The sequence below is a fragment of the Protopterus annectens genome, chromosome 5.part1 (assembly GCF_019279795.1).
Source record: "Protopterus annectens isolate FY-2018-M chromosome 5.part1, PAN1.0, whole genome shotgun sequence".
Classification (NCBI taxonomy): domain Eukaryota; kingdom Metazoa; phylum Chordata; order Ceratodontiformes; family Protopteridae; genus Protopterus; species Protopterus annectens.
Window position 1 is genome coordinate 736,335,368 of NC_056736.1, and position 14,482 is coordinate 736,349,849.

The 14,482-nt window shown below is 35.5% G+C and overlaps 1 protein-coding gene across 1 annotated transcript in view; it reads right to left on the reverse strand.

Annotated features, from left to right (window-relative positions):
- NBEA (neurobeachin) overlaps positions 1-14,482 on the reverse strand; it is a 4,581,458-nt gene that overhangs the window by 501,448 nt on the left and 4,065,528 nt on the right. The window contains exon 53 of the mRNA XM_044072852.1: positions 9,230-9,349. Coding sequence (XP_043928787.1) covers positions 9,230-9,349 — 120 coding nt within the window. The remainder of the gene's footprint in view (positions 1-9,229; positions 9,350-14,482) is intronic.

Genomic DNA, 14,482 nt, shown 5'->3' on the forward strand with positions numbered 1-14,482 from the left:
ATCCATTTCAGTTTCTTCATTCTCCACTTTATGGATTGTATCAATTTGAAGAGGTGTTTATATTTTACACTTAGCATTTTAGTTACATTACTACTTCATTTTGGATAACATTCCATGTCCAAAATAAATGTAATGAGCCCCAAAATTACACAAATTATTAAACCCAATCCCCCATCTATTATCGGTATTGCTTACTATATCTCTTTTTGTACAATTTAATCTGGTTTACCTTTAAATGTACATAGTGCACAAGAGCGAACAGAACATTTCCGAAAGGCAGTCTGCAAAGCTTGCAAATGCCGAACGGAAAAAGGTTTGAATGTGTAATGAGCGAATGCACAGTGAGATTCGCTCATTGCACATTCGACATTCTGGGGGTGACTGCACTATATTGGGGATAGGGAAATGGTTCCTTTCCCCACTGTAGTGTGATCTCGGAGTTAGAATAATAAAGTAGGGGGTGTGGGGCAGCACAGCCCCCCACATGGGGGGTGTGCAGGGTGGCTTGCCCCCCTGCTTTACACTTTTTTTTTTCTTCGACATTAATGTTTGAAAAACAGCGAATCTGCTTTTCGATTTGCTGTTTTTCGAATATTAAGGGCTGTCGACATTTTCAGTTTCATGGTTTTGAGTTGCTCATATAAGCACTCGAACCACTGTGATTCACGGTTTTAAAGGTAAACCTTTAATCTAGAACTCTAAACTGTATGAAAAACAGCTTCTAACAGATTCTTTTCATGCCATTCTGAAAACATAAATACTTGACTTAAATTGCCTAGCTTTTCTTACATTACTAAATGTAAGAAGAACATTTGTTTTCTGAAAAGATAAGTTATATGATTTTCATGAAATGGTTAAATCTTTCACAAATGTCTCCAAATTTAATGACTAATACTTCAGTATTATGCCCATTAAAATATATAACACCTATGTTATTCATTTCTTCAAATCATTTACTTATTTCTCACCTTAAATCTCATCCAACCATCCTCAGAAGAAATCATAAATCCTTATCCAAATGTTATTTTTTACTATTATAACAGTATCATCTGCATAACATATCATTACTGGTAATTTCATTAAGTCCCAGTAAACCAAATTTGCCTCAGTTATTTCAGTGGTATTTTTCTTTAACAGCATTTATTACCAAATTAATAAGTATAGGACTCATGGGGCATCCTTGTTGCCCAATTTTAACTCCAATCACTTAGCTTAACCAACCTTTTACTAACATCTTTGCAGTTGTATCTTAATAAATAACTTTTCAAAATATTCATAACTTTATCTGTAATATTATACTGTCTTAAAATATTCCATAACCGATTATGACATTTGGGACCCGATTACAAAAGATTGCTCTCAGTGTGACTGATTTATTCCAGTGTAAGCTTGCCCTATATCCGAAAGAATACTACAATGGAGTAAGTCATTTATATTGAGAGCAAGTCTTCTGGAATCTCATCGCCCAGTGAAAGCCTACTTTATAAATGGGACTTAGACTTGAGTAAGTCACTTACACTTTGGAATCTGGTTCATATTATCATATGGTTTTTTAATGTCAACTGAAGTGATTTAACTTCAGCTTGGTTTTGTGCTTATTACTTCTTTAACTATAAGCAACATGTATCTACTATCATTTCATCCCACATACTCCATTACCGATTACCTGTTATGACATTGTTAAACCTTGCTTGAAAAAATCATCAAGACTGTTTTATAGTCCACAATACATACTGATGTGGGTCTGCAATTAATTAATAATTTATCACCCCTCCTGAAAATAGGTCTAATACCTGTATACATTTCTCATGATCGTATGGCTCAATTCATCCACTTGCATATATATTTTAGGTCTTCCTTTCTCATTTTCTGTAAAATGTGTAAAAGATACCAACATCCATTTGTACAGACTCCATCCTTCATATCTTTATTATTATTTTTTTATCTACTCAGTAGTAATTTCTCTGCCTAGTATTATATTCTTTGTTTCTTTAGAAATGTTTTACCCTCATTCTACACCCTGTATAATCTGTTCCTTTTCATATACAGCTTAAAAAACATGTTCATCATATTTTATTTGCTAACTTTAAAAAGGATTAATCTCTTTATTTCTAGCTTTAACAACATACTTTGCCTTAAAAATGTGTCCCTTGTATACAGACATACTTTCTTTTGTAATCAACCTACTAATCATTTGTAACTCTTCTGTAAGTAGTATCTCCCTTTCAACTTAACACCCATAATTTTGAGCAGTACTTAGTCTCTACATTCCTTGCCTTCTTCGATGATAATGTCATTCTGAATATAAAATGACACCTCCTATCTTCATCTTCTCCATTATATATTCATGTTCCTGACCTATCATTAGCTGAAAATGTAAAAAAAAATATTCTTTACCTTAATTTCTCTTCCCATAATGTTGCAATGAAATCTCCTCAAATCTCTACATGTATGTTAACATTCAAATGTGTGTATGTATACATGTGTGTGTGTATGTGTATAAATATATATTATGCAATGTCATGTCCGAAAAGGCGAGAAATGTGCACGTTGATTGGCCAATCCAACCAGCGTGCACATTAATCTAAGTTACAAGTCTGGCCACTAAGAAATCATGCAGCCCTGCCTTTCTTTTCAAACATGACATTGTATAATACAACATACAACTCTTTAAGACAGAAGTAAAAGGGACCCAGGCAATAATGATTTCTACTTTACTGCAGTTTAAATACCTTTAGACTTATATTGTTCTAAGCTTGCTGTAAGAGAAGCAAACTTTTCTGAGCTGTATCAGCCAGTCGCAATTCGCAGTGTAAAGTCAAGTAACATCAAATGACAACCTTTCAGTCTCCAGCACTGTGCAAAATGCCGGTAGGCCTCACTCCACCTGTCGGTATCATTCCTAACCTGTCTTTACAAGATACTCTGAAAGTAACCGAAAAAACAAAACAACACATAGACAGACTAACCGATGACTTCCTGGAGCACACACGCTTCCCGGCTGATGGGCTAACCGGTGGATTGCTGTGGAGATTGTTGGTGCTGCTGACCTTTGCTACTGCTGCTACTGTTCTCTCAGCTGAAAGATTAAGCACAACACTGAACGACCTTCCTGAAACTTCACTCTCTGGCACTAGTAGCCACACCATCAGTGACTGTCATCGCTTGCTGCAGTCATGGGGAGGTAGGATGCAGTCTGTGTGTAACGCAATGTGCTGCCCAATGACCATGCATTCTCTTGTACCTAGCGCAGTGGGGTGGAAATAGGTTCTCCAAGGGGCAGTATTTTCGATTATTTTGTTGCTGTTTTAAAAAACAGACTTTTATAAATTTGTAGTTCAATTGAAGTCTTGTTTAGGCTAGTTTAAGAGATGATGTTCGCAGCAGGATGTCCTGCTTCATTTTCACATATAAGGTAAACAGTCTGCCTGCTGACCTAGTACTCACTATGTTTAGAAAATACATTTGCTGTTATTAGGAAATACAGCTGTAGATAAATGGGGAGAATCACATTTACACAATGATCTATTCTCAATCTTTTAATGAAACAATGCTATATCTTGCAGGTGTTTGGACAGACAACACATTTATGCAGTGCCAGTTAGTAAACTATATCAAAGCGTGGACTATTTTATCTCACAAAAAGTGGGAGAATACAAAGTAAAGCAAACAAAAATCTAAATAATAACACAAACATAACACAACACAAACCTAACAACATTGTATAATATAAATAACCCACGGCTGGGTGTGGATAATGCTGGATTTACACAGGGTTGGCTTTGTTTGGTCACTCGGGCTTCGCCCTTGTGACCAAACCACGCCAAATGTGGGTAAATCTAGCATTACCCACACCCAGACATGGGTTATTGCTATATTAATTCTTGCAAAGGTTCTGTTATTTTAGCATCTAATGCAAACACATATATTACCAAAAACCGTATTAATGTCTTTTAATGCAACAATCCAATATCATTAACCTTCCTGAGCAAACAGTGACTTCATACAATGTAATATAATTCACTTTATATAATATTATGATTTCAAAATATAAACCATTACTTATTCAGCTTATGCTCTTCCCTCCCCATACTTGCTTTAACTGTTCTTTCTTCTTTTTGGTATTTAAATGTGTATCCAATAAACATATTATGTCATACTTTGCTTACACTTTCGTTCCACATCAATTCGTATGCTTTCTCATATTGTTTACATTAAAGAAAATATCTGAAAAATATCCTTTACCTTTGTGCATCAAGCCATTTTGTTCATTCTGTAACTTGATTTCCTACAGTAACATCTTTAATTCTGTTTGTTTTACCTTTTCTGATTCTTTAGATTTTTTAAATATTTTTTCCTGCAATCTGCATTCTTTTTCATTTACTCCATCATCTACAGAAACATCTTCTTCCCCCTCACCCTCTTCATTGTGACCAGGTAATACTGCTTCATCGGTTAACTAAGCTTGCACAATTTGTTTCATATTTTCATTGTCAACATGTTTACTCTTCTTAACACTTGTTTCAACAATGTTCATTAGATTTGCAATACCTACAATATAGCTTACAATTTTTAACTGTATGGTCTACCTGTCCACAAACATTACATCACCTTTTTTTTTTACATTCATTAATCAAATGATCTTCTGCAGCACAAAAACAGGCTGTTCTGAATTTGATAACAGTTCCTTTGATTTCCGTAAGTATGGAATAGGAGTCAGTATTTTCATTTTCTTGCAGTGGTATACTTATGGAGTCACAGTATTTTCATTTTCTTGCAGTGTTATACTTATGGAGTCACAGTATTTTTATTTTCTTGCAGTGTTATACTTATGGAGTCACAGTATTTTCATTTTCTTGCAGTAGTATACTTATGGAGTCACAGTATTTTCATTTTCTTGCAGTAGTATACTTATGGAGTCACAGTATTTTCATTTTCTTGCAGTGTTATACTTATGGAGTCACAGTATTTTCATTTTCTTGCAATGTTATACTTATGGAGTCACAGTATTTTCATTTTCTTGCAGTGGTATACTTATGGAGTCACAGTATTTTCATTTTCTTGCAGTGGTATACTTATGGAGTCACAGTATTTTCATTTTCTTGCAATGTTATACTTATGGAGTCACAGTATTTTCATTTTCTTGCAGTGGTATACTTATGGAGTCACAGTATTTTCATTTTCTTGCAGTGGTATACTTATGGAGTCACAGTATTTTCATTTTCTTGCAGTGGTATACTTATGGAGTCACAGTATTTTCATTTTCTTGCAGTGGTATACTTATGGAGTCACAGTATTTTCATTTTCTTGCAGTGTTATACTTATGGAGTCACAGTATTTTCATTTTCTTGCAGTGGTATACTTATGGAGTCACAGTATTTTCATTTTCTTGCAGTGGTATACTTATGGAGTCACAGTATTTTCATTTTCTTGCAGTGGTATACTTATGGAGTCACATTATTTTCATTTTCTTGCAATGTTATACTTATTCCTCATCCCCCAGTGCAAATTTTCCTTTCATCATATAATCTGTCCATAGAGTACACAGACATATAAATAGTCCTGAATGTCCTCTTGCTCTAGGTCATCAGATCTAAAATAAACTGTTAAGCCTCTCCTCACACTGGAATAACTGCCTGAAACACATACACATGCCAATAATATTCCTGCCTCTTTGAGTCAACTGCGTACAAACATTTGTCCATTAATGCAAATGTATAAATAAAAAAAGATCCAACCACGAATTAAGACAGAATGACCTTTATGTACTATGTACAAGCGCTTTCGTCTGGACAAGACTTCATCAGATACAAAAAACACAGTTGCTACAAAAAACTTATATAATGCCTCATAAAACACTCAATTAAACTTTTAAAGAAACACACACATAAAAGATATACATATATATAAATATACTAATGTTAAATGCTTTTAACCAAAAACATGAACATGAGTAAAAAAAACAATTATTTCTGCAATAAAATTCATATTAAACCCTAGCTGCTTTGGCTAGCAAAACTGGTTTAATACTAATATATTCATTAAGACCAGGAGCAATATGTGCCCTCAGCCTAAGTTGCCATTTGAGTTCTTTATTTAATAAAATATTTTTACAATCTCCCCCTCTGACATTATCTCTAACAACTTCAATGATGCCAAATTTGTAACCAGAAAAAGAAGCACATGTCTCAGAATGTTTAAAAAGTGCACTGCTTTCCTTGGCTGTCCTAATATCATATGTGTGTTCATATATTCTATCTCTAAGTGCCCTTTAGGTTTTTCCTACATAAAATGCAGGGCAACCACCACATATCGCCAAATAAACCAACATCCTGGTTCTGCAGTTGCCCTTGCAGAATCTCACAAAACTATTGAGCCCATTCTTTAATCTGATGTGTGCATCACTGACGATGTAAGAACATTGACTACAACTGCCACAAGGAAAAGTATTCTTATTGAAATATCTTGCATTGTTGTCAATCTGTTCAAAAACGTTTTTAAAATTTCTTCCTGTCCTGAAGGTAAATATAGGTTTGGTCCTACTGCCTCGAAAAGATCTTTATTACTTTTTAACATGCACCAATTGGAACTAATAATATTGGTAAAAGTATCTGAAAATGTGGTGAACTCTGTAACACAGGACCCCCTGAAATCTTTCCCACCTCTACACTGAGACCCTGAAGCGACAAATGGCTGACCTAACAGGGGCTTATATCTTTTGCCCCATTCACCATAAACCTCGGCCAATATGTCACAAACCATATCTAAAGGATAATTCCTTTCAATAAACTTGCTACCCAGAAAAAGCACCTGTGGTTTTTGTATCTGATGAAGTCTTGTCCAGACAAAAGCGCTTGTACATAGTACATAAAGGTCATTCTGCCTTCATTCGTGGTTGGATCTTTTTTTATTTATCCGTTGTGTTTTGTGCTTTTTTTAGTGAACATTAATGCAAATGTCTCAGAAGTCACATTAGAAAACTGCTTCTGTCCAAAATGAATTAAGGAGCAAATACATAATATATTAAATCTTAATTGCTCAATTATTTTTGTTCCAAATAAAACACCTGTCAATGAACGAGTCTGTTTCTTGGGGGGGGGGGGGTATTTACTGCAGGCTTTCTTTTCTGTTTAATGTTCTGCTCTGTTCATCTCTCTACACCAGCCACAACTGCAGCATACATTATCTTTATAAGGACATCCTCTCTCACGTCCTGTGACTGTGCTGGTGTTTGCTGCTCTCCTATCCACTGCACAACACTTTTTGAACTTCTGTTTTTCACCTTCACTTTCGTGGACTAGTTCAGCAGCCTGCGACCATGGAATGGTAACACTGTCCTCTGGCTCATCATCACTCATCAGTTGACAAAAAACAGTCTTCCAAATCTCCTTCTGCAAGAACTGCAACTCTCTCCTTACTACCTACCTCGACACCAGGCAAATTTGTTGATGCCTCCTCATTTGTAAATGCCATTTCCAACATCTTTTCACAGACTATTTGCTCTGCTGCAGCTTGCAGCTCTCCTCATGCCCTTCCTCTCTCGCTTCTTCCTCTACCTCACTCTTTCCTGATGCCACCCACTTCCTCCTAAACTGAAAAATAGAAGGGGAAGTTCCCTGTAGTCATGGTCACATCTACTCTAGTCAGTATGGATACCACCTAAGGTCTACAGAAATAAATTCCCAACAGTTTCCACCTGCCTACTGCTTGACTATGATCAAATCTCTAAACCAAACAGTGGTCTGTCCTGGATAGCACCTGAAAACACACACTTGTGCCTATAAAAAATACCTAGTTAACAAATAAATAATATTAAAAAACAGTTCTGAGGAAGACTGGGTTACCAGTTGAAAGCGCTTAACCAGTTATTTTTGTGGAATAAAGGATTATCGTGAATCATCTCGAGTACGAGCATTGTTTTCCATCTGGTATCTACAGGTCTACATCAGTGTCGTTACTAGTTGTTTGCAGTTTAAATACTAAAAAACAGTCCATACACCTACAGTCAATGCAAAGAACCTGCTTTAATTTGATTTTCTGAAAACTCACCGTTGCAGAACTCTTGTGGATTCCAGTTTCATACAACAGTAAGGTGTTTTTGATACCGCATCTAGGTTTTATACAACTTTTAAATGCAAACTAGAAACATGTTCTACTAAACGTTGTCATTTTTTTTCATCTCCCTAGACAGGGCAAATCAGGGCTGCCCTGCAAAAACTGGGGCAGATGGTAACCTTTCAGTATACATGTACACAGATGCTTCATACAGAAATCAAAGGAAAAAGCAAGATATTACTGATAGTGACATGTCCTTCCAGTACATCTGCATAAATATAATGAAACCATAGTCGATGGTGTCTTAATTATTAGTTCAGTTATGCAAGCTTAAGAAGAGAGAAGAGCTTTACTGAGACACTTACCTAAAGTTAATGTGTTTAATATAATTATTACAGTGGGATTAACAAATGTGCACAATAATATTCCTGTTACAGGAAGTACTTACTTTACACACACAATTATTTCAGTTCAAGTACATCCTACATTAAACATTCAAATTCTGCTCAGTGAATCACTAATGACTACGGAATTATTAATGGCAGCAGAATTACCATCAGCTTACTTCTAGGGCTGCTTTATAGTCAGTGTATATAAGGCTTATCCAAAAACCTATTGTTAGGTTATATCCTCGGGCACAGTCAAGTAAAAGCTGTGTCTATACAGAAAAGCCTACATTAAAAATGGGACTTGTCATTAATGCTTTATTAATTGCCCTGGGCAATGCAAACCTAGTGCTGGGTGAGCTATAATAATATGACACTTTGAGGTCAAATTCAATTCCCACTGTGTTTCATGCAAAGGGCCAAATATTGAGTTAGCAGTAGGAGAGGAGCATTATTGTTTCTTTCTTCATGTCTGCACTATTTGATATAAATTAAATCAGAAATGTTTGCACAAGAAAAAAATTCCTTCGGTGCTGGACGAAAATAATGAAAAGTGAGGAATATGAGTGGCATTGCTTAGTTACAGTATTAAAAAAATGTTTTTACAGGTCATGGCCTCAAGAATCATGTTTGCTAATGAATCTAAAAATGCACGTACAGATACTGGAGTGAGAGCTTACCACTGCTATGAATGCTTAGGTGGGTTTTTATTTTACAACACAAAAGCACAGTGCTTAGTAAGTCATAATAATGCACTTTCATTTTAAGCTATTTTTAACAAAGTTTACCTTTACGTCAGACGTGTCTCTCTGGCAGTTTCGCCATGATCTTGCCACTGATGAGAATGCCCGATCTGGATGATCAAATTTTCCTTCATTTGCATTGAGAAAAAATGTAGTGAAGGGCTCCTGCATAAGGAAAAAATTGCAAGTGTTTGTCTTCAACTGTGTCATGAGGATAATATACTTAACTGTGATGAATCATTCCTTCAGATTTGCTATTTCATTTTACTTAGGAGGCAGTAGGTGTCTCACTGTATATAGCTTTAGACAGTAAGTAGTGACAAGTTCTGCCAAAGTCTATACAGAAAAGAAACCATCATCTCTTGACAAGCTGCTAGCGTTTTTATGATTTTTCACACAGCCATTATAATACCTTAACAATGAGAGGCCACCTGCTTGCTTTCCTACCTTGTTACAAAAAAATATTTACAGACTGCAGAACTGAATAAATCACAGTGCAAGTTTTACAGTAATGCAGACTAAGAAGCGCAAAATACAATCTAAAAGAGAATTAATTATTCGACAATATGGTCCTCACATATGTATTTCTGACATCTAGCAAAGATTACTTTTTCCACATAAGTGATGAAAGCATTTTCTTACTGGCAACAAGGCATCCATGTTAAAGTTTAATCAGCAGTATTAATTATTCACCATTCATTACGCATTACAGAATCTTTTTTACTTTTTTTGCAGATTCTAGTTCATATCATACTAATATTTTTCACTACACTGGGGGTTCACTCCTAGTGAAGTATACCAACACTGTGATTGCTGAGCTGTTTAAACTGTAGGATTACAGACAGTAATACTCTGAGCACAGCGATTAATTAAAAAGGTATCAGTCTGAGCTGTAAATGCATTTGCTGTATGCATCTGTCAACAAAACAGACAGTAATTTACTGCCTTAGCACTTGGGTGATTTGCACATATATTTTCAAAGATGTTTTTTTCTTTGAACTTACAACTCATTTATTCCAAATAAATTAGCTAATAATATTACATGCATCCTTCTACTGCACTGAACTAAGAACAAGACTGCCTTAGTGGAACCAATATATCACCTTTTATAAATACAAACACGAAATATGACTTGAATATTTAAGCTGTTTACTTACAATTATATGTCTATGACTATGTTTTTTTTTGCCTACAGGTAACCTGTCATAAGCCTAGTGCATTCATACAAAATAAAATTCCACACAGCAGATACATACCGGCCAATGAGAAATGAGCATGGAAGATATGTGAATTTCCTCTGAAAAGAAATAGTACAATGGCTCAAGAAACTAGAATGGCACACAATAAAGCATTGAAGCAAACAAGTCAGACAACACCAGAGATCAGCATATTCTGGCCTTTTCAATGTATAATAAATAGGCAACAGAACTTGTAATCAGAAGCTTTCACCTTAACAAGAAGCCTCTGTTGCTCTCCTTCAGGGCTGGGTACTGAGTAAGGAACAGGAAATACAGCACATACATACATAAGCCACCTAGACAGAGAAGAACAAGCACAAAAACATCTGCAAACATGTATTTGCATCCCTCTCTTTATCAAGGCATCAAAAATGAAAATAATCAGAAATCAATGTTTCTTCCAGTTAATTGATGACTGAGTCCCTGAATCTATATATTGTAGTAGTAGTACAAGTAAAAGCAAAGGATGAAACATCACACACACCCACAATGTGTGTGTGTGTGTATATATATATATATATATATATATATATATATATGTGTATATATATATATATATATATATATATATATATATGTACATATATATATATATACACACATGCACAATATATGCACAGACACACACACATATATATATATATATATATATATATATATATAGGTCTAGGACTATTCACTGAAAGCACATTTCACTGAAAGCTCAATTCACTGAAAACACAATTCATTGAAACACATTTCACTGAAAGTTATATATGACCTTTTCCCCCACTGTAGTGCGACCCTAGAGTTAGTATATATAGTAAGTGGGGTGTGGGGGGGGCACTGCACTGGGTGTAGCCCCCCCCCCACCTAGTTTAAATATTTTGAACTATATACATGGATACTTGCAATTCCAATAAATTACTCTTTTCTGAACTTAATATATATCCAAAATATGTGGGGGGGGCCTACACCACCCACACCCCTCTTACTATATATACTAACTCCAGGGTCGCACAACAGTGGGGAAAAGGCCATATATAACTTTCAGTGAAATGTGTTTCAGTGAATTGAGTTTTCAGTGATTTGTGCACAGTCACTTGACTTTCAGTGAAATGTGCTTTCAATGAATAGTCCTAGACCCATAGATATATATATATATATATATATATATATATACATACACACACACATATATACACGCACACAATATATGTATACACACATATATAGGAACACACACATAATATATGTATATACAAACACACACACACACACACACATATATATATATATATATATATATATATATATATATATATAGTTCCACTTGAAACCATCAAATGTTCAGAACATCGAAGTTCTGATCATCGAGACCAGAACATCGAAGATTCAAAGTGAACCACAGAAAAAGACAAACTTTCAAAAACTATTTTATGAGGGGGCTTTGCCCCCCCTGCACCCCCCACACCCCCTACTTTAATATTCCAAATCCGAGATCGCACTACAGTGGGGTAAGGGAAATCTCCCGTTTACCGCTATATGCGGTAGCGCTAAATGGGAGATTTCCTGTACCCTACCTACAATGCCAACACTTAGATGGCACACACAACATGCAGAGCACCTTGCTGCCCTGCATATACACCCAAAACTTTACATTTTTACTTACCTGGCACTTCTACTTTGAACCTTCGATGTTCTGAACATCGATGTTCTGAACATTCGATGGTTTCAAGTGGAGCCATATATATATATATATATATATATATATATATATATATATATATATATATATATATATATGGGTTACCTTCAGTTCACCGAACATCCACTTCCCCGACACGCAGTTCACCGACATCCAGAAAGCCGACGTTTCTTGTGTGGTAAGTAACCGTTTGGCCATCTACTTGAACTTTGCCCCTTAATCCCACGGTAGTGCGTTCTTGGAGTTGGTATATTTAGCAAGGGGGGTGAAGGGCATACCCCCCACATCGGTGGGTTTAGCTGTCTTAAGGTAGTTCCTTCCCTCGGGATGGCCAAGGGTTTACTTACCTCACGGGAAACGTCAGCTTTGTGAATGTCGGTGATCTGAAGTGTCGGTGAACTGCGTGTTGGGGAAGTGGATGTTCGGTGAACTGAAGGTAAGCCATATATGTATATGTATATGTATATACAGGTCTACTTCACTTGACCTAAAACTCATTTGACTGACTCCCATTTCACCGACAGCTTACGATGCTGAATTTCAACATACTAAATCTTCAGTCAAATGAGTTTTAAGTCAAGTGAAGTAGACCTGTATATGCACATATATATGAACACACACAAATATATATAAAATCCACAAAAATGTCAACAGCTCTAATGAATAGTGCTTTTAAGAAAATGTTGCTACTGATATTCACCACGGTCAGCAATAAACAGAAAATATCAACTAAAAATAAGCATCTACACACTTAAACACTGATTTATTAAACTGTTTCATTTATTCACGGCAAAAACAAAATTCATAAAAAGATAATCCATCTTTTCTACTTATCTAAAAAAAATTTGTTCCAGTTCTAAGGAAATATCACCTATCATGCAATAAATACCTATAAAAGAGAATTTAGCATCTTCATGCGTGAGTACGTTTACACAAAGCACCTATTATTCCATGTCTGTACCTTACATCACTGAGGTACACAACAAGCCTCTGTGTCTACGGACAAGAAATCTGCTTCATGTAAAAGGCTTGACAGTCGCACAGAGCCACATAAACCACCTAATCCAAACTACAAGTCATAAAATCTTCAATGATACAAATTTTTGTATTATTAATAGATGTAAAATCCTGTGTTATCATATATTATAATATGTACATTTTCCACATACTGTACTGCTTCCTTTATAGTTTATGTTTTTAAAATAATCTTTAGAGGGTCTTTTATTAAAATGAGAAGATGTTCTCATAAACCTTTGCCTCTTCTACAACTCACCATACAGGTTTCAGGTACTATCGACTGAAAAAAAATCTGTCACTTGATAGTAAATGCCAATGTCTCCCCAACATATTTTTTATCAAATTACTATTTGTACCGTACCTAAAGTAATACACCTGGGAAACTGATCCCTCTCTTGTTTGCCAAATTATATTGCAAAGCTGCAGATCTAAGCATACTCTAAGCCTCTTCTATATCTTTGTTGATAACAGGTGAAGAAAATCCGTTGCGTTACTGGTGAGTCCACCAGTCCATGTGTGTATGTATGTGAGTGAGCCCATGGAGATAAGTGTATGGGGAGGGACACCTCCCTCCCACACATACAAACACACAGAAGATGGGGGGTTCAGGAGGCTTGCCTACAGCAAAAAAAAAAAAAAAAAAGAGAGAGACAAAAAAAAAACTAAACAAATATGTTTGCAGGAGTGCGTGTGTGTGTGTGTGTGTGTGTGTGTGTGTGTGTGTGTGTGTGTGTGTGTGTGTGTGTGTGTGTAAAATATAATGGGTCAAAAATGTGTATGTTGAACCTGGAATATTTGAGTTTATGTAGGTGTGTGTGTGCTAAAAGGGAGTGTGGAGCTTGTTTAGACCGCTGTCAAGTTTCAGAGTGGTTCTGCTTCCAAGTTACATCTGTATATTTTCTGTACTTGTACAATCAGTTAAGTGTGTGTTTCAACGTTTGCATACTCAATCTCTTTTCTACGATTACATTAGCTTGTTAATCATTATTTGTTATACACTTGCACACGCACACACACACGTACATATTACAGTTTGATTTTGTTGACCAGACCAAAACACCAGCTCTAATGTCCAAATGGCCATAAAAAGAAAGTGGACAATTTGTAAACAATACATCTGAAAATGGTATAGTACATGCATTAATAGTATAACAATAAATACAGCATAAGGTATCAGTACAAGAGTAGATATGACACTTCTGCATGAAACTTGACAAATGAAGATAAAAGGATAAAACACTATACCACGGTAATCTGCGTAGAGATGAAATGGGGTAGAATGATACAATTATAAAATAACGTACAAGATCAGAAAAATAAAGATACTATCAAATCCACATATCTATAAATACTGTA